A 22,665-nucleotide genomic window follows, 5' to 3' on the forward strand; every position below is an offset into this window, starting at 1 on the left:
AGGAGATACTCAAACATAGTTCTGTCTCAGTTTCTGTGGGGTCTGTGGGTGCCAGTGTGCACAAGGTATGTGTGAATGTCTCTGGCGGGTGTCGGGTTTGATTCTAAATGTGATTTTGCCCCTCATACCATCTTGCTGGGGCTTCTCCTTTGCCCCTGGACATGGGTTATCGCTTCACAGTCCTTCCAGTGCCACTTCAGCGCCTACTGTCTACTTCTGCTTTATTGACTATGCTAAACTCTTTGACTGTGTGGATCACAACAAACAGGAAAATTCTTCAAGAGATGGGAATACCAGACCACCTGACCTGCCTCTTGAGAAATCTGTATGCAGGTCAGGAAGGAACAGTTAGAACTGGACATGGAAAAACAGCCTGGTTCCAAATAGGAAAAGGAGTACGTCAAGGCTGTATATTGTCACCCTGCTTATTTAACTTATATGCAGAGTACATCATGAGAAACGCTGGACTAGATGAAGCACAGGATGGAATCAAGATTGCTGGGAGAAGTATCAATAACCTCAGATATGCAGATGACACCACCCTTATGGAAGAAAGCAAAGAAAAACTAAAGAGCCTCTTGATGAAAGTGAAAGAGGAGCGTAAAAAGTTGACTTAAAGCTTAACATTCAGAAAAGAAAGATTATGGCATCTGGTCCCACCACCTCATGGCAAATAAATGGAAAAACAGTGGAAATAGTGACAGACTTTATTTTGGGGAACTCCAAAATCACTGCAGATAGTGACTACAGCCTGAAATTAAAAGATGCTTGCTCCTTGGAAGAAAAGTTATGACCAACCTAGACAGCATATTAAAAAACAGAGACATTACCATTGCCAACAAAGGTCTATCTAGTCAAACCTATGGTTTTTCCAGTAGTCATATATGGATGTGAGAGTTGGATTCTAAAAAAGGTGAGCACTGAATAATTGATGCCTTTGAACTGTGATGTTGGAGAAGACTCTTGAGAGTCCCTTGGACTGCAAGGAGATCCAACCAGTCGATGCTAAAGGAAATCAGTCCTGAATATTCATTGGAAGGACTGATGCTGAAGCTGAAACTCAAATACTTTGGCTACCTGATGCGAAGAACTGATTCATTTGAAAAGACCCTGGTGCTGGGAGAGATTGAAGGCAGGAGGAGGAGGGGATGGTAGAGGATGAGATGGTTGGATGGCATCATTGACTCAACGGACATGAGGTAGAGTAAACTCTGGGAGTTGGCTATGGACAGGGAGGCCTGGTATGCTGCAGTCCATGGGGTTGCAAAGAGTCAGACACGACTGAGCAACTGAACTGAACTTAGCTGGTAGTTGATCTATTGGGATCCAAACAGGCAACTGGAAATAGGTCTAAAATTCAGAAGACAGGGCTGGTTTAGAGATATGAGAGTCTTCCTCATAGAGATAGTTTTAAAGCTCAACAGTTGGATGAAGTGACAATATAAGTGAGGTCCAAGAACAAACCTGTGGAGCATCCAATGTAATTATGTCTTATAGATGAGGAAAAACCAGTGAAAGAAAATAGGTAGTAACTGGTAAGGTAGAAATAAAAGCAGGAGAATATGGCGTTATGAAAGTCATGCAAAGGAAGTGTTTTACCAAGGTGACATTTTTAACTAATTCTACAAAGCTCTGAGCTACCATCTGAGCCACAGATGGTGGCTGTCTGCATTGTGGGAGACCTGGGCTTGATCCCTGGGTTAGAAAGATCCCCTGGAGAAGGAAATGGCAGCCCACTCCAGTACTCTTGCCTGGAAAATCCCATGGACAAGCCATGGGGCTCTATGGAGGAGCCATGGGGTCACAAAGAGTCAGACATGACTGAGCAGCTTCACTTTCTTTCTTTCTACAAAGCTTCATCCACAAAGCCCTGCATTCACTAAATACTAGAGAAATGGTTCTATCCCTGGGTCAGGAAGATCCTCTGGAGGAGGAAATGACAACCCATTCCAATATTCTTGCCTGGAAAATCCAATGAACAGAGGAGCCTGGCAGGCTACAGTCTATGGAGTCACAAAGAGTTCAACACAACTGAGCTACTGACACACACACACATTCACAGATTATTATTCAGTTGCCCTTGGAGTCTGGAATTTGGTGGTCTCAGAGGTTTCTGGCCATCCATCTGTTGTGATAGCTGATCGGTCTGTCCTATGACCAGGACCCTGAAATCCATGTCCAAGCCATCTGATCTACCTGTAGAAACAGCGCTCCCTGTTGGTCCAGAAAGGGGATTTCATACTCAACCTCTCATGGCTGGGATAGTTGGTGTCCGGTCTTTGAAAGGACCCCATACAACCCCACTTTCTAGGTCCTACAAACTCTAGAGCAGTGCCTACCTGTCAGAGAGGTTGGAATCTGCCAACCAACTAACATAAATAAATAGTAGTTCCCCTCCTCTTGAGATCATACTTAGGCAGATTCCTATGATATTCCTCTTATAGCATCCCAATTTCTTTATTCACCCCTCTTCCATAAGGGGATGTAATGGATCATTGAAAAGGAAATTATTGGATATTTTAGGTGGCAAAATCCCAGATTTCAGTGCCACAATATAGAATATATATCTTTATTTTGGGTAAGAGAAACTAAGAACTCAAAGGCAGAAGCTGTAGATTTTGTTTTCTATGACTTAAGAAGGGAAAAAAGGTTAATATTTACTGAAACAATGTGCCAGACGTTAGTCTATGTGTTTTAACACAGATTATTTCACTTAACCCTCTCAACATCTATTAACTTTTGTATTATTATAGTTTTCATTTTACAAATGAAGAAATTGAGAAATGATCACACAATTAGCAACTGGAGCCCAGTTTTTAATTTCAGGCTCTCTGACTCCAGTTTCAGAAATCTTAACCATAAAGTTTTATAGACAATATATTTTGAGCAGAAAAAGAGAAAAATGAAAGTGTATTAAATTGTTTTGACAATGCAAACATTTATGTAGAATCTAACATATTTGTTTGAATTATTCATATAAAATAAAATATACTGTGTGGAAATCATTACTATATTTCCCCACCTGATAGATTATATATATATTCAGGGGGTATTATTCTTATTCACTGTTGCAGGTTTCAGATGAAAAAGAATGGTAGAAATGCTGGGATCTGGTATTTACATGTAATCATTAGCACATATTTTAATCTTTATTCTATAAGGTATCATGGATCTTTTGTGCTATTAGTTTCAAGTTTCTAGTATCTATATTATACTGTACTGAATAGAAGCCATATCAGTTACTTGATAATTAAATTTATGTTTTCTCTCTGAAGGCAACTGATCGAGAGGGAGACCCAATAACATATGCCATTGAGAATGGAGATCCACAGCGAGTTTTCAATCTTTCAGAAACGTAAGTTAATAATTTCTAAATATTCATTTTTTTAATTTTTAAAGTGTTAAACAATATACTGGTAGCAAGAGAACAGACTTTTAATCAAAGACTTTCAGCTGTTTGTAGTTTTATTTTACTTTTTTTTCCTACATATATTAGTGAGAGTTAGGGGTGAGGGGTGGATAATTCTGAAATCAAAAATCATACCCAGGAGACTATTTATTTTAAATATTTTTACTAGGTAAAATCCACTGAGGTGGAAACATTTCATTTGCAGTTATAACCTGGGATTAATTAGATTCCTTTAAAGTTGTCAGCTATTCATAACAAAAGTATTTCTACAAAAAGTAACTTGGCACTAAATTGTTCATTCAAAGGGAATTTTATAAGACAAAGTATAATTCAAATGCATTTAAGGTGTCACCAAAGTCTATCCTTCAATTTTTGAGTAACAGGTATATTCTAGAAAAGCTAAGATAAAAATATTTCGTGTCCATTCTAAGCCTCTTTTATGTCTGTGTTCATGTCATTCTACCCACCTCTGTGAACATATCAGAGGTAATTTCAGTCATAACCATTGAGAAAACTGACAGCAGGCATTAAAGAAGGCATTGAAGTTTGCTTTGTTTCTCTTCTGCAATAGCAAAGTGGCCGTTCTGCTGTCACATGTGGCTGCTTATCAAAGAGATGTTCTTGTTATCTCTCTGATGTTTTCTCTGTGGTCCTGAGTGGTTTTACTCCCAGAAAGGATGGAAATCTAAATGTAGCTGATGAGTATAAAGTGAAAATTTTGGCAACTTAGTCAAACTCTGCTTCAGTCTCAGGAGCACGTGGTGCACAATGGTGTATCAAGAGAACTGATGATGGTCACTTGATCTTTTTTAAGAAACACCTGAAATTTTACATTGACAAGGATGGTACAGCCATGAGTTTGTATGCCTGGAAACAGTATTTCCCAGAGTTTTAGACTTCCCAGGTGAATAAGCTACCATTTAGAAAATGGAAAGACAGATACTTTGAATTTTCCCTGATAAGTACATACAAATCATAAATTAGTTATGATTTGCAATCATCCTTAAAGAAAGAAAACTTTGTAAAAAAAAAAAAGACATTTTAACAGTAATTGAGACTGCATGGTACTGGCACAAGAATATGTCTGGATAACAAGGATATACTTAAGAGTCCAAAAATAATCCCTAATATTTATAGTCCATTGACTTCCAAAAGAAAGGGCCAAGACAATCCAATTAGAAAAGAATAATCTTTTTAATAAATAAAGCTGGGACAGCACACAAAGGAATGAAGTTGGACCTTTACCTCACACTATTTGTAGAAATTAACTAAAAGTGAATCATAGACCTAAATATAAAAGGTTAAACTATGTAATATAAAAGAAAATACATATGTAAATTATAATTTAGGCAATGCTTTCTTAGATATGATACAGAAAGCAAAAGTGATTAATGAGAAGAACAATAAGTTGCACTTCATCAAAATTTGAAAAAAATAATTCAAATGGCATGATCATGAATTTGAAAGACAGCCTCTCAGAATGAAAGAAAATATTTTAGATACTGTATATGACAAGGGACATATATGGAATATGTAAAGAACTATATCTTGAAAATAAACAGATTAATAATCTAAATAAAAATGAACAAGAATTTAAATAGACATTTCTCCAAAGATATGTATGTGGTCAATAAGCACATGAAATATGCTCATAATCACCAGTCACTAGGGAAAGGCAAATTAGAATCATGAAACACCACTTCACATCCACTCAGAATGGCGATAATGAAAAACAAAGGAAATAGCGTATAGGGGTGAGGATGTAAAAATATCAAAATTCTGTAAAACTATTTCTCATTTTCTCTAAAAGTTAAACACAGAGTTACCATATAACTCAGCAATTCCACTTGTGTCTATTCAAGACAAATAAAAACACATGTCCACTTAAAAAGTTGTACAAAAAAATGTTTATAACAGAATTATTTAAAATGGCAAAATGTGGAAAACAACCCAAATGTTTGTCTATAGATGAAATAAATTAACAAAATGTGTATTCATGTGGTGGAATATTATTCATCAGTAAAGAGAATTAAGTACTGAAACATGCATGAACCTTGAAAATAAGATACTAAATGAAAGAAACCGCAAAAGAGCACATTTTGTATGATTCCATTTGTATTAAATGTCCAAAATAGGCAAATCTATAGAGACAAAAAGTAGACTACATGTTTCCTGAGGCTGGGAGATGGCAGAGAATAGGGAGTGGATACTAATGGCTACAGTGGTCAAAATATTCTAAAATTGATTCTGGTGATACTTAACCTACTAAATTTATTGAATTTACACTTCAAATGGGTAAATTCAATGATATGTGAATTATATGTTAATAAAGGAGATAAAAATAAGAAAATAATGAAACTTTCACCACTATTCTCTGTTAAGGATTTCCATTCCTGTGTTTATCTGTTTTTCTCTTGATGATGAAGGATTTTACAACTGCTGGATGTAAAATCTAATGAGCTACCAGTTTTATCACTCATGCTGCTACCCTAGCAAGTGGTTCTCTTCTACTTTCTCATTTATGATTTTGAAGCCAAACAGACAAAAACCTAAATGGGAATCAGAGGTTCTTTAAGGTGTAAAAGATATGAATGCAGCGTCCTCTTTGTCTGAATTGAGCTAATCAGACAGAAATATCCTTGAATGCAAACTGCTTCCAGACAGATAGAATAGGTCAGGTCTCTGTGATATTTGCATGGTCTCTTTCAGTGATCATTCTTGATTCAGGGTCTGTACACTGAGCACATTTCCTTTTATCTTATGGTGATTTTATTTCAGCCAACACATTGCTCTTATTCCCATTGATATGTATAGGCTGGTCTAGACCCTTAGCAATATATTTCAACACATTTGAAATGGAAGAAAATTGATACTTTAATTCCTGCTTCCTTCAATATCTCTGGGATGCTTGTGCAAATTTGCATCACCACTTCTGTGTAAATTTTAAGGATTTGAGTCATTCGGGTGCTCTTTCCAAAAATAATAGAAAACAATTTATGTCCTCTCTTATTAGATGCTTCAATTTATCTAAGTAGTGATCTTGGTTACATTTTCCTTCTTAAGACAAAAAAAAAAAAAGTACATGCTTATTGTTTATATTAAACATTATATTATTTTATTCTATAATGCCATTGTTGACTTCCCTGGTGGCTCAGACGGTAAAGCGTCTTGCTTACAGTGTGGGAGACCTGGGTTCGATCCCTGGGTCGGGAAGATACTCTGGAGAAGGAAATGGCAACCCACTCCAGTACTCTTGCCTGCAAAATCCCATGGACGGAGGAGCCTGGTAGGCTACAGTCCATGGGGTCGCAAAGAGTCGGACAAGACTGAGTGACTTCACTTCACATAATGCCATTGTTAGCAATAATCATCATTATGATATGATTAATTTACCTTTTCTCCACTGAAATAAAAATATACCAAAACATTTTTATAATTTTTTAAAAATGTTCAGTTCAGTTCAGTTCAGTTGCTCAGTTATGTCCAATTCTTTGTGACCCCATGAACTGCAGCATTCTAGGCCTCTCTGTCCATCAGCAACTCCCGGAGTTTACTCAAACTCATGTCCATTGAGTCAGTGACGCCATGCAACTATCTCATCCTCTATCGTCCCCTCTTCCTCCCACTCTCAATCTTTCCCAGCATCAAGGTCTTTTCAAATGAGTCAGCTCTTCACATCAGGTAGCCAAAGTATTGGAGTTTCAGCTTCAGCATCAGTCCTTCCAATGAATACCCAGGACTGATCTCCTTTAGGATGGACTGGTTGGATCTTCTTGCAGTCCAAGGGACTCTCAAGAGTCTTCTCCAACACCACAATTCAAAAGCATCAATTCTTTGGCACTCAGCTTTCTTCACTGTCCAACTCTCACATCCATACATGACCACTGGAAAAACCATAGCCTTGACTAGATGGACCTTAGTCAGCAAAGTAATGTCTCTGCTTTTGAATATGCTGTCTAGATTGGTCATAACTTTTCTTCCAAGGAGTAAGCGTCTTATAATTTCATGGCTGCAATAACCATATGCAGTGATTTTGGAGCCCCCAAAATAAAGTCAGCCACTGTTTCCACTGTTTCCCCATCTATTTCCCAAGAAGTGATGGGACCTGATGCCATGATCTTTGTTTTCTGAATGTTGAAATTTAGGCCAACTTTTTCACTCTCCTCTTTCACTTTCGTCAAGAGGCTCTTTAGTTCTTCTACACTTTCTGCCATAAGTATGGTGTCATCTGCATATCTGAAGTTATTGATATTTCTCCCGGGAATCTTGATTCCAGCTTGCACTTTCTCTAGCCCTGTGTTTCTCATGATGTACTCTGCATAGAAGTTAAATAAGCAGGGTGACAATATACAGCCTTGACATACTCCTTTTCCTATTTGAAACCAGTCTGTTGTTCCATGTCCAGTTCTAACTGTTGCTTCTTGACCTGAATACAGCTTTCTCAAGAGGCAGATCAGGTAGTCTGGTATTCCCATCTTTTTCAGAATTTTCCATGGTTTATTGTGATCCACAGAGTCAAAGACTTTGGCATAGTCAAGAAAGCAGAATAGAATTTTTTCTGGAACTGACTTATTTTTTCAACGATCCAGCGGATGTTGGCAATTCGATCTCTGGTTCTTCTGCCTTTTCTAAAACCAGCTTGAACATCTGGAAGTTCATGGTTCACGTATCACTGAAACCTGGCTTGGAGAATTTTGAGCATTGCTTTACTAGCATGTGAGATGAGTGCATAGACACAGTGACATATTTGGTCTTCTGAAATCTGTCTTATGATTTCATGCCTTTGTGTACTTTTTTTTCTGTAAAATTCCTTTGTCTTTCTCATCTTTTTCAAAGAAAATAAAATATGAGTCATCCTCCAAAAACAAATTTATGTGCAATGTCAAATATTATGCCTTTTATTCCTTGTTTGTTTATCAAACACCTGATGTAGGGACCATAAATTTTCTACTCTCCATTGTGCTCAACTTTTTCCCGTGACCAATAATTAGACACCTCATAGTAGTAATGAATAAACATTTCAATGCTAGTATGCATTGACTAAGTGTTGAATTGTTATGCATTTTAATTAGATTAGTGGATTAGTCATTTGGCCAGGGAAAATCTTCTTTACAGAAACATGCTTGTTCCTTAAAGAGAACAATCATCCATTATGCAGATCATTTAGCACCATGTATTAAATGATTAGATCTTTATGGTTCTGTAGCATAATGCATTAATAACTTTATGTCTGTTCTAATAGTTGTATATTATTCATCAAATATTTATTCAGCAAACATTCATTAAACATTGCTTACACATTTAAGCAAGATGTAAAGAAACTTCCTCTGTAACTATTATGACCAATATATAAGTTATTTATTGCAGGAGACTGAGGAATTCTTATTGATTATCATCATTGTAGAACAAGGCATGTGATGTGATGCACACTAAGTGCTAAATAGAAGAAGCCAGAGTTATTTCTGCCCCTTGTTAGAATTTCCTTAGAAGATTTTACATCTTCACTGGCATTTTTATTTCTTTTTTTGTAACTAATTAATTTTGACACTAAATTTAAAGCTTGATTATGTTTTTCATAATGTGTAGTTTAAACTATACTGAAGATTAATATATAAAAAAGATGATAGGCATTTTTTTTTTTCTGTCAGCTCTACTCTCAAAATACATACTCAGTCATCCTTTTCACACTACTAGTTCATGTCTCCATCATCTTCTTCCTAAACTACTACCAGTATCTAACTCTTTCTACTGGTCTGTGTTTGTTAATCACTAATTACTGCTTAACATGGAATGCCAGATCAAACTAGAAACAATCACACATTTTGAAGTACACTATAACCTCGCTATCATTTTAAGGCCTGAAAAAATGATGGCTGTATCAGCATGATAAGTCTGTGAAAGACAGACACTTGTAAGTGTAAATAACGTTAATTACAACTAGTAGAATGTATTGAAAAAGATTAAAGGAAGAATAGAACACAAAGCATGAAACCTGTGAGATAATCTCTTTCAATGCATAATTATGCTGGTGCAGTAGTTCCTAATAAATTATGCATTTGGAGAAAATGAACACTTAAATAGAGGGTTGATTTGTTTGGTAATAGAAACCCTTTAGCAGTAGATACCATCTACAATTTTTAATCTACATTGTTATAAACAACATTTGAACACTATTTTTATGGTTTGGCAAACCAATTCATTGTCTAAAAGAGCTTGGTTTTCTCAAACACAGTACATTTTAGGACTATAGCCTTAGTGTTTGGTGAGGGAATTCTGTGCAATATAGTTAATATAATTAAGGATAAATTCACATATTATAAAATTAACTATTTTAAAGTCAAAAATTCAGTGGCATTTAGTAGACTCACAATGTTCTACGTCTATCAGTTCTATCTAATTCCATAACATGGTCATCATCCCAAAAGGAAACACAAACCCGTTAAGCAGTTACTCCCTACTTGCCCTTCTCCTCAGCCACTGGCAATCACCTAATTATGTGTAACTTCTGTGGATTTATTTATTTTGGATATTTCCTATAAACAGAATGACACAATAGGTGACATTTTGTGTCTTACTCTTTTCACTAGGCCTAAAGATTTCAGAGTTCTTCCATGTTGAACCGTAGCTCTGTACTTCATTTCTTTTTACCAGTGCATAATATTCTGTTACATGTATACACAGCAATTTGTTTATCCATTCATACATTGATGGAAATTTGGACTGCTTTTCTGTTTTGGCTATTGTTGATACTGTATATGTGTGTGTGTGTGTGTGTATGTGTGTACTTTGCAATACTAAGCACCTTTTTTCATTCTTTTGAATATATACACAGAATTGTAACTGCTGGGTCATAATATTGTAATTATTTACTTTTTGAGGAACTGTCAAGCTGTTTTCCATAGTGACTGAACTTTTTACATTCTCACCAGCAATGTAGAAGGGTTTTGATGCCTCCATGTTTTCATCAACATGTTATTTTTCCCACCTGTTTTGTTAATTGTAGCCATCCTAGTGAGCATGAAATAGTATTTCATTGTAATTTTGTTTTGTTATTTCCCTGATGACTAATGATGTTTAGCATGTTTTCATGTGCTTATCTGCCATTTGTGTATCTTCTTTGGAGAAATATCTATTCAAATACTTTACTTATTTTTTAATTGAATTGTTGTTTCTTTTGTTTTTGAGTTGTACCAAGTCCTTTATGTGTTTGGAGAACTGACTCTTATCAGATATATGATTTATAAATATTTTCTCCCATTTTGTAGGATTTTTTCACTTTATTGATATTGTAGTTTCATACACAAAAAATTAACTTCAAGGAAGCCCAATATATATATTTTCCTTTTGCTGTTCGTGCTTTTGTTATCGTATTTAAGATTCCATTGTCAAGCTCCAAATCATGATTTATCTCTATGTTTTTGTCTAAGAGTTTTATGGTTTCAGTACTTATATATAGATTGTTGATTCATTTTGAGTTTTTTTAGTATGGTTTTTTTTAATACATTCTTTTGCACGTAGATCTGTTGCCCCAGCAATCATCTGTTGAAGAGATTTTTCTTTCACTATTGAATGATCTTGGCATTCTTTTGAAAATCAGTTGGTCACAGACGTATAGGTTCATCTATGGACTCTCAATTCTATTCACCATTATACTTAGGCATTTTTACATGCCCTAAATTTCCAAGAAGGTCTGTACTCAGTTTTCCCTTCCAGGCTTTCAGTTTTCTACTTTACGCCTCAAACACAATCTATTGCCTTAGGTGATGCAGATTGCTCCCTGACGTACACTGTTTTCCAGGAATACCCACTGTTTTTTTGCCTTGAGTGAATTCTGTTTTTTAGGCAAAACAAAGACTTAAGCTATGTTATTCCTTCAGGCAGCCTTTAAGACCAGTTGGAATAGACAAACCCAATACTTTGTGAATAAGGGTCGTTTTGCTGCCTCAGACACAAGGACTAGAGGATCACACTGGGGATGTTGATCACCAATTTTAAGACCACTCTAAGTCAGGAAGAGATGGGGCAAGGACGGGTGAAAAGAGAACAAATCTTTATTAACAATTTTTAAATTTCCCTTTTTCTTAAATCTACCTCCATTTGGGTGCTGTCAACGTTTGACTATTTTCCAGAATCCTATCAAAGATGTTTCATTTTTTGACACTTCTTTAGAGAGATCATCTCTTCAAGCTGTCTTGGTCACCATTTTTACTGATTTTGTCCTATGCAATAGATTTTCAATTGTGTAAAATTCAATTAGCACTATTATTGATGTTTTACCAGGTGGGAGTCTTACATATTTTTAGTATATTACTGATAGGATTTGCTGCATTCCTAAATGCAGCCTAATGTATTGTGCACTATAGCTTCCATCCTGCAGATAGCAGAATCCTCCTTTCCAGTTATTTCTGGAATTTCATGAAAGGATACTTATGTGGACTCATAAGTTAGTCTTTCAGCTATAAATACCAAAAGACAATTACCTATTCTTTCTCTGTTTTTCCAACTCACAAGTATCCTGTCTCTACTACACTGGAACACAAGGCACATATTATCTTAAGCAAAGGACTATTTCCTGTAATGAGGCCATAAAAAATAGGCTATTTAGGTATAATATGGCTCTAAACTCTTATAAAATATAAATGTCTAGTGATTTTCTAATTTAATATACAAGGAATGATATAGTCTTGAACTTTAAACTGAGGAGGAAAATGGAAAACAATAACTCAATTATTTTTCTTCTTTTCATTGTACTGTGGATAAGTTTTCAGGTTTTCTATTTCTTAAATTAACTTGTGAATAAGTCTCAGAAGTAATAAATGTCTTACTTTGCTCTTTGAATGTCATTTTGGAATGAGATTATTCAAACCATTTACAGCGTGGGAAGTTGATCCAAACCTGATTCTTATGAACTACTCTGGGAATTGGTTTTCAGTTATTTAACAAAACATTTTAAAATGCACCTGAAGCAAAGTCAATTTTTTATAGTCATTCCATATGTTTAAAACTTTTTTTTAGTCCATATCAATAACAACAGTAAAACAAATAGAATAACTGCAACTCTGATCTTGATTCCTTGGCATTGACTCTCTGTATTCAACTAGCATATGTGGTGTGAATTGTTTAAATTCCACTGTGGGGACAAAAAACCACTTGCATTAAAATGAAAGCTTTTTATCTATCAGAAACAATATGCTTTTATACTTGAATATTTTAATGTTTTATTAAATCAATGTAACCTCTCCTCGAAGTAGATGCTTAATAGGCCTTAATTAAAATGTCATACACAATATTAGACTGGAATATCTAAGACATAAATGTAAAATTTGTTTAAAGAACATTATAAGTGATGAACTGTTATAAAACTAATTACTTGGGAGGATGAAATCTTAAATATTTCAAAGTATATATTCTAAACAGTGAAAAGGTTGATTTAAAAATACTCTAAGTATGAGAATTTTCACAAAGGCTGATCACCTTTCATTACACATAATGCTTAAGAAATGTCTAAATCTCAAGAGAATAACAAAGTGGTTAAACTGTTAGTATATCAAAAAAAGCATTTGTTTTTATAAAATATACAATGAGAGGATGAGTGCTCATAAAATTATATTATCTTGAAAAGAATGTTAATATGAAGCTTAAGTGCTCTTTTGCAAGTAATTATAATGTATTTAAATATGGTTATAATAGAAAGTAAAAAAGAAATACTAAAAAATAACCCACAATATCTGTGAAATCTTTGATAATTCCACTGTGTATTTTCCAATTTTCTACAATAAGCCTCAGTCATATTGAAATTTGTAAAAAAATAAAAGAAAAGGAAATTTTAATCTCTAAGTTTTATCAAAGATGAAATGTAGATGTTTGCATTTCCATAGTGGTCACATATGTGACAATGAATGGGAGTGGTGATATATTGCTAAAGAAACCACTTCTTTACTCATAGGATTTTGGAACTGCTAAAGATTAATGGATTCTTTTACCTTGGAAATAATCACAAACAAGATATATATCTTTCTTCCTGGGATGAATTAGGCAATATCCACCACCCCACCACCCCTCACCCTGCCCCCAGTCCTTGGAGGCTATAGAATCAACCCAGCTACTTTATTTAGTTTGGCAATTTTTCATTATTGCTAAGAAGCTCAACAGCTTTAAATGCCTTTTTCAATTTTCAGCATGAATCCTAGAAACAAACATCTTAAATACTCAAGCTATGTTTGTGGAAGGGGGAAAAAAGAAACTATCAAGAGTAGTTCACAATAGTAGGAAGACTCCCAGTGATGTAATATCTTTTTGTGCCTCATCTGTTTGTTTGTTTTCTCTGTCACTAGTGCTGGGATTCTAACCTTAGGGAAAGCCCTGGACAGGGAAAGCACTGACCGCTACATTCTGATTATCACTGCTTCTGATGGCAGGCCAGATGGGGTGAGTACTCTCTTGGGGAAAGGGTTTTAAAAACAGTACTAAAGAAATTGAGAAAATCTTATAGTTCTACCCTCTGAAATGATTTGTTACAACCATTAATTCATGAATTAATCTTTTTTTCACTTGGAAAAGCTACTTAAAATTACTCAAAGTGTTTTTCTTCTTGAATGAGCTCTTTTAATTGATGAAACTATACTCTGAACTTGTTATGGAGCTGAAACTTTTGACTTGAGAGAATAATAGACACCTGGGATTAGCTTTCTTACCCAATTTATGAGGAAAATGAAGTCTAACTTAGTGTAAGACGTATTTCATTGCGTCCATCGCCAGCTCAGCCTGGCAGGTCTGGCAGTTTTACCAGGTAGGAATCAAGTTCCTTGGTGTCACTTTTTTGAGGGCAGGGGACAGTGTGTGGAAGGTAATTTGTGTATAAATATGGTGAAGCACTTAGGAAACCAAGGTCACTGTTTCCACAGGTTATTTGTAAGCAGCAGAATATTGACTAATCTTTGATGACTGAAGTGGTTTAAAAGGGCCCATAATTCTAAAGAAGATAAATTTCATTTCCTTTGCATCTGAAAATCAATATTAAAAATAAAAAAATTATTTACTTATGCAGGAGTATTTTAAAATCATTTGGTTGCATTCAATCCACCTATCCACAACTACCACCATTCTGATTTTTAAGTAATATGATAATACATTTTTTGGCAATGATTTTTTAGTATTTTTCTCCACCATTTTGATGTTACAAACTGGTTTGTTTCTTTAGTCAAGTGCTTATGGGCTTCCCTGGTGGCTCACACGGTGAAGAATCTACCTGCAATGTGGGAGACCTGGGTTCGATCCCTGGGTTGGGAAGATCCCCTGGAGAAGGGAACAGTCACCTACTCCAGTATTTTGGCCTGGAGAATTCCATGGACAGAGGAGCCTGGCAGGGTACAGCCCATGGAGTTGCAAAGAGACACATCCAACTGACTTTTACTTTCACTTATGGGTCAGCTCAGCACTGTTCTCTGGAAATAATTTCAAATTCAGTGTAAATGTCTAGGCAATACTCACCCAACTCAAATAGCAGCATATTTCCAGTTTACTTGACATAAATTCTTTGATCAAAAAATAGAGTGAGGGAGCATATAATACTCTCCTCACACTTATTTGTAGAGAATCACTGTGGAAAGTTTATCATGGTCAGAACATACAAATTGATACGAGGCAATTTTATCATCTTAATTAAAAATAACAAAAATAGATAATGATAATTATTTAAATTTGGTAATTACAGTCTGCCCATAATAAGCTATTTTTTCAAACATTAGAAAACAGTTCTATGTGAAATGTAAAATATGCAAAATACTTTTAGTAAATAGTAAACCCAAGTGTAAGCACTTAGAGATTAGACAAGTGAGTAAAAATAAAGTCTAAGATTATTTTTTACATATTCAATCCCCTTAATTAATATAGTGTGTTTGTGTAAGACATAGATAAAGAAGTCAGTGAGAGTCTTAGAAGAAAATGATTGAAAACTTGACTTAATGATGAAAGATTGGTGGGTAAATTGGCTGGGAAATGACTGAGGGAGAAAATTCTATGGAAAGGGAGGAATTATTCAGCATAGATTAGGGGTATAGTTAAAGTGAAGTAAACATAATAAGGAGGTTTTAGCTCAACCATTTATGAATCATAAATTAATGGAAATAATACCATTAACACTAAGACCTTCTACCACTGGCTTTAATGGGAAGATTTCCTAGACAAGAATAAAGATGGAAAAGAAATGACACTTTTGAACTGTGGTGTTGGAGAAGACTCTTGAGAGTCCTTTGGACTGCAAGGAGATCCAATCAGTCCATGCTAAAGGAGATCAACCCTGGGATTTCTTTGGAAGGACTGATGCTAAAGCTGAAACACCAATACTTTGGCCACCCCATGCTAAGAGTTGACTCATTGGAAAAGACTCTGATGCTGGGAGGGATTGAGGGCAGGAGGAGAAGGGGACGACAGAGGATGAGATGGCTGGATGGTATCATCAACTCTATGGATATGAGTTTGAGTGAACTCAGGCAGTTGGTGATGGACAGGGAGGCCTGGCATGCTGTGATTCATGGAGTCGCAAAGAGTCGGACACGACTGAGTGACTGAACTGAACTGATTAAGCTATCTGTCATCATATCAGTCTACTAATTATAACTTTGCCCACATCAAAAACTGAAAATAAGTTCTGGCTAACTTTAGTGGTTTAGTTCTTTCTAGAACATTTTTTTATTTTTTCAGTTATTTGCTTGTTAATTTCAATTCTCCTTGGCCAGGACATTGAGCTTTTCTAATTCCCCCAATTTTTCTTTCTATAAGAATGAAATGAATATGTTTTAAAATTCTGATTTTTTAAACAAATTTGTTTTATTTATAGAAGTTTGTATTAGTAGAGAAAGAAACGTTTAAATTTTGAACAAAAGCTTCTTCAGTTACCTTCATCATTTATATAACTTTAGAGACTGACTTATACATGTGCACATATAGTGGGTGGTTGAAGAATAAAATAATTACAAAATATAATAGTCTTATTTTTGAGAGCACTTTTCTTATTTAAGCATTTAAATGCATGTCCTTTGTAGACTTACAGTAAAATTAATATTTTAACTTTAATAATGATCGTTCTTAAGAAAAATACTTAATGAGCACAGAACCCTGGTAAATGGAATTTTCTTAAGTCAGAATCAACAGCAATGTATGTAAGATAAATTGCAAAGATATAATTTGAATATTGCAGAATAGAGTCAGTTATTCTCATGGGTAGCCCAGAAATTTGTATTTTTAATGATGATTCAAGTAATATTCAAAGCACTTTCCAGAAATACATAAGCTGGAAATTATTCTATATGTGTTGATTACATTTCTGCCAGATAAATGGCTATTTTTATTTCATATACAGTCTCTAAGATATGGGTAAATAGATCTATGTGGTCCATAAACTGCAGCCCAAATCAGCACAGAAATGGTAGACTTGTTATTTAATATCTTAGCTCACCTAGTGATCATTTCTCATCTATATCACTCAGGTACAGACCACAGCCTTTCAAGACCCAGTATAATCTAAAATCATACCACTCCATAGTGTTAATCAGAAGTTTAAAGAATAAGATGGACATCAGTACAGTAGATTGACAGGGAAATACAGAGAGTTTGGCACTTTATGCAAGCAGTTAGAAGATAAGCAAACTATTGTCCATTTTAATGTCTCATTCACTCAGGAAAATTAGGAGCTACTGCTACCATAAAGACACATATTTTTACTCGCTTTAACAGTAGCACAACTTTTAAACAAAGTATAATATTTGCTAAATGTTTTTTGTTTTTAAAGCAATGTAGCTCTCAGAGAAAATTTGGAGAATATATTAATAAATCGATAAAAGTCAAAAGGAGAAAATAATTTGTATTTCACCTAATCATATAACATCTGAATTTATACATATCCATATATATATACACACCAGTGTAAGTTGGTGTGCATGCATCCTTTAAATTAAATTATTTCATGGAGAGTGAACAGATCATAATTGTGCAACTTAATGAATTTAAACATAGTGAAAACACTTGTATAGTCACCATTCAGAGAGAGAAACAGAAATTAACACCCCAGGAGCCCAGCCTTACAGTCATACTATCCCTACTCTATCTTCTTCACAAAAATGATCCCTATCCTGACTTCTGTCACATTGGAGAATTTGTGCCAATCTTTGAAATCTATATACTTGGAATCATGTAGTATGTATTGTGTCTGACCTCATATACTCAATCTTATGTTCATGAAATTTGTTGATGTGACTACTTATAATAGTAGTTTATACATTCCTACTATGACTTTTCATTTAATTTTAGCAAAAAACACAATATATTATATAACGGTTGGTGGGTGTTTAGTTTGCTTCCTGGCTTTTGGCTCTACAATACTGTTCTGCTTGTCTTTGATATTTAATTTTTTTTCTTATTGAAAGATATTTTTATTATTGGTGTTCCTGTTCTACCCAGGCACTGGATGAGATGATGCTCTGTCAATCCTCCATCCATGTCCTTGCTTGCTGGTTTCTCATCCCCCCAGTCCCTTCTTAATTCCCCTAAGCCCTATCCTTGTCTCTGACATTTCTTTAAGGAAAATTTTTATTGGAGTTTTATATATAGAAATGTATTAAAAGCATACCGAATAACTGTATAAATTTTCACAAAATAAACCTTTCAATGTAGCTAGTACACAAGTTAACTATTATTAATACCCAAGAATTCCTTCCTATGAATGATAAATTTTTAATGACTGCTGGACATAATATATGAAAATTTATAAAGAGAATAAAATTATATAGTTCAAAAGAAGATTTACTATACATCTCTTAAAATGAGGACAGATCAGATAAATCCAACCAAAATTTGACTATTGGATTTTGATCTGAGTAAGGCCTGGTCTAGAACTTATGCAGTATTACTCACCAGTCATATCCGACTCTTTGTGACCCCATCACCAGGCTTCTCTGTCCATGGAATTCTCTAGGCAAGAATACTAGAGTAGGTTGCCATTCATTTAAGGGGATCTTCCAGACCCAGGAATCGAACCTGGGTCTCCTGCATGTAGGCGGATTCTTTACCATCTGAGACACGAGGCTAATTGTTTATTCATAGAGGACAGAACTTCAGTTATCCCAACAGGAAGGATGGGGTATTTACCAGGACCTCTCCTCCTTTGTTGTTGCTCAGTCACTCAGTCATGCCCAGTTCTTTCTGGACCTAAAATTGTAGCACACCAGGCTTCCCTGTTCTTCACCATCTCCCAGAGCCTGCTCAAATTCATATCCATTGAGTCAGTGATGCCATCCAACCATCTCATCCTCTATTTTCCCCTTCTCTTACTGCTATCAATTTTTTCAAGCATCAGGGTGCTTTCTAATGAATTGGCTCTTCACATCAGGTGGCCAAAGTATTCAGCTTCAGCATATGTCCTTCCAATGAATATTCATTTGATTTCCTTTAGAATTGACTGCTTGGATCTCCTTGCACTCCAAGGGACTCTCAAGAGTATTCTCCAACAACAGAGCTCAAAACACCAGTCCTTTGACACTCAGCCTTCTTTACAGTCCAAATTTCACATCCATACAAGACTACTGGAAAACATAGCTTTGACTAGACAGATCTTTGTCAGTTAAACAATGTCTCTGGTTTTTAATATGCTGTCTAGGTTTGTCACAGCTTTACTTCCAAGGAGCAAGTATCTTTTAATTCCATGGTTGCAGTCACCACCTGCAGTGCTTTTGGGGCTCCTCAAAATGAGGTCTGTCACTGTTTCCATTTTTTCTCCATCGCTTTGGCATGAAATAATGGGACCGAATGCCATAATCTTCGTTTTTGAATATTGAGTTTTAAGCCAGTTTTTTCACTCTCCTCTCTTCATCAAGAGGCTCTTTGGTTCCTCTTCACTTTCTGCAATTAGTGATATCATCTGCGTATCTAAATTTGTTGATATTTCTCCCAGAAATCTTGATTCCAGCTTATGCTTCATCCAGTACAGCTTTTCACATGATGTCCTATGCATATAAGTTAAATAAGCAGGGTAATAATATACAGCCTTGACATACTCCTTTCCCAATTTTGAGCCAGTCCATTGTTCCATGACAGTTCTAACTGTTGCTTCTTGACCTGCATATAGGTTTCATGGGAGGTGGTCTTGTATTCCCATCTCTTCAAGAATTTTCCACAGTTTGTTGTGATACACACAGTCACAGGCTTTAGCGTAGTCAATGAAGCAGAAGTAGATGTTCTGGATTTCTCTTGATTTCTGTATGATCCAACAGATGTTGGCAATTTGATCTCTGGTTCCTCTGCCTTTTCTAAATCCAGGTTGAACATCTGGAAGTTCTCAGTTTACAAACTGTTGAAGTCTAGCTTGGAGAGTTTTGGGTATTTCTTTGTTAGGGTGTGAAATGAGTGCAATTGTGAGGTAGTTTGCACATTTTTTGGCATTGTCTTTCTTTGAAATTTGAATGAAAACTGACTTTTTCTAGCTTGTGGCCACTGCTGAGTTTTCCAAATTTGCTGGCATATTGAATGCAGCACTTTAACAGCATCATCTTTTAGGATTTGACATTGCTCAGCTTGAATTCCATCATTTCCACTAACTTGGTTTGTAAGGATGCCTCCCAAGGCCCACTTGATATGGCATTCCAAGATATCTGGTTTTAGGTGAGTTATCACACCACAGTCATTATCTGGGTCTTAGTAGTTAGGAAATCCGGTTTTTTGACATCCATAGTCCCGTGACCACTGCAAGATTTCTTCAGATTCACTCCTTTAAGTCATTTCTTTATGTTCATCTCTCTAGTCTTTCACCCCACCTCACTTAAACAGATGAGGATAATTATTTTTGTATTTTATAAAAATAAATGTAAATAATTCACCCATGATAGTTTCATCCTGCTTTTTCCTCCTACTTTTTATTTGCATGTTATTAAATATTTAACATTATAGCATAATAGGTTTTTCATTTTCCAGACTAGCATCCTTGCTTTCTCTAATTTTGGTCTCAGCCTTCTGTGATCTTCCCCACCATGTGACAGAGATGGGTACAGGTCATAAACTATGCTCAGGCTTTGATTAGAAAGAACAGTTTCCAATTTGCATCACGTATGAAGATGTTCCTTGATTATGCAAAAGTCATTGACCCAAATTATATTCTCAGGTTGCATCAGGCCAGGGATTTCACCTTTTAACCAGGGAGCACATACCACTGGTAAGGTTGCCCACTTACCATTTCCTTAGGCTGTATAACCGTAAGGTTTTTTTTTTTTTCTTTTTTTAATTAGCAGTGTATGATACTCAAACTTTTGGTTTAGATGTGTATATAGAAAATTACTAATGTAGTATTTTCTGGCAGTATTTTCTTACCTGAAAATACCCATTTGATATACCATGTTATCTTATAATGTACTAGTTATATTTTTGAACAGTGCTACATGTACATGGTAAAAAACTGCAGAAATGTTACATTTCAGAGAAAAAGAGGTGCGTGTATATATAAACAAAAGCTTACCATCCATAAAATGTGAACAAGATAAAGGTAAAAGCACTTTCTGAAAGTAAGCCTCCAGGAAATGCTTGACATTTTCAAGAAGATGCTTGCCCTTTAATGTCATCATTTGTTTTCCCCATCTGACTTTTATTTATTTATTTATTTGTGAGATGTTTGAAGATTGTGAGCTTCCATTTTTTCCTTGTCTTGTTTTTTGGAAAGCTAAGGAATAAGAATGGTAATGAAATGCTTTTCAGATAGACAAATGCCCAGATAACCAATTAACTGACATCAAAATAAAAATAACTCCTCTCACATTTAATCACTTTTTTTTTTTCCTTTAAGACCTCAACTGCCACAGTAAACGTGGTGGTGATGGATGTCAATGACAACGCACCAGTCTTTGATCCCTATCTGCCCAGAAATCTGTCAGTGGTCGAAGAAGAAGCCAATGCCTTTGTGGGTCAAGTAAGGGTAAGTGGAGTATGTATATGTGTCTTAAATGTATTATTTATAAGTTAGTAAACTTTTTACACTGTAATTTGAAAAGAGATTCAACTAATGCCATGTGTTAAATGAGGGACATCAGAATTATTTGAAAGCAATCAGCAAAATCACTTGGGTATAAGGCAAGATGGTAATAAAGTGCATTCCTCTTTGATCACTGTGCTGGATAACTTTCAAGATTTTTTTTATTAATCATATTGTGTGCATTTCCATTTAAGCTTTTAAGCTTGTTGATTTATATTTTATGACCGTTGGTGTAATTTAAACATTGATTTATTTGAGAGTATTATTTTCTTATTTAATATATATTTTAATTTCCTGAAATTACAAGAATTTTTAGAGAAGTATGTAATTATCACAGGCTTCCCAGGAGGCACTAGTAGTACCATTAAGTATAAATTTGGAATTGTGTACCCAAAACACAAATGTTTAAATGTAAAGTCATTTGCTTGTGTGAACATATTTTTAGCATCTCTTGTGTACCTTATGGGTTTCCCTGGTGGCTCAGTGGTAAAGACTCCACCTGCCAATGCAGGAGATTCAGGTTTGATCCCTCCTCCTTGAAGATAATCTGGAGAAGGGAATGGCAACCCACTCAAGTATTCTTGTCTGGAAAATCTCATGGGCAGAGATGCCTGGCGGGCTACAGTCCATAGGGTTGCAAAAGAGTCAGACACGACTTAGTGACTTAGTGTATCTTATATTTCAGACCCATTCCTGTCCAGTGTACTCAACACTTATTCCTAGACATGTTCTCTTAAGTTTTAACTGGAAATATTAGCCAGTTTTTGTTACATTTTTGATGAATAATCCTGTTTTTCTTAAATCAGAGATAATGCTTTTATCAGTTAGGGCATGCCTGGTCTTGAAAATAGTGGTCTAGAAACCATAAGATAAAGGAAAATTTTGAAGGAACATACATGTATTTTGGAATGTTGATCTCAGATAAGGCATCTATGTGGTCTCTGTACAAAGAATACACCTTCTTTCCCAAGTTCAGGTTTTAGGATCCCACCTCTTTCCTCTCAGACCCTGGAGTTATAAAAAAGAGATTTGCTGGTGCTTTACAGTAAATATCTACAATTCAACTACTATTACAGTCAAACAAAAGGCCCATTTTTCAGTCCAATCTCCTCTCTAACTTTAAAAAAGGAAAGTGTCTTTAAATACTGTCATGGAGAACTTATTTAGGCTTGGGCTCATCAGTTTTTTTTTCTGAGAGCACTGACAATACTTGCAAGAACCGTCAACTCAATAGTCATTGTCATTA

The 22,665-nt window shown here is 35.3% G+C and overlaps 1 protein-coding gene across 8 annotated transcripts in view; it reads left to right on the top strand.

Annotated features, from left to right (window-relative positions):
* Nucleotides 1-22,665, top strand: part of PCDH15 (protocadherin related 15) — an 874,191-nt gene that overhangs the window by 554,686 nt on the left and 296,840 nt on the right. For 7 of the 8 annotated variants that reach the window (XM_040254669.1, XM_040254668.1, XM_040254664.1 and 4 more), the window contains 3 exons: nt 3,276-3,355; nt 13,744-13,837; nt 21,234-21,366. In XM_040254669.1, the coding sequence (XP_040110603.1) occupies nt 3,276-3,355; nt 13,744-13,837; nt 21,234-21,366 (307 nt within the window). The remainder of the gene's footprint in view (nt 1-3,275; nt 3,356-13,743; nt 13,838-21,233; nt 21,367-22,665) is intronic. The other variant, XM_040254667.1, reaches the window with a different exon arrangement.

The sequence above is a fragment of the Oryx dammah genome, unplaced genomic scaffold (genome assembly GCF_014754425.2).
Source record: "Oryx dammah isolate SB20612 unplaced genomic scaffold, SCBI_Odam_1.1 HiC_scaffold_14, whole genome shotgun sequence".
In the NCBI taxonomy this organism is placed as follows: Eukaryota; Metazoa; Chordata; class Mammalia; order Artiodactyla; family Bovidae; genus Oryx; species Oryx dammah.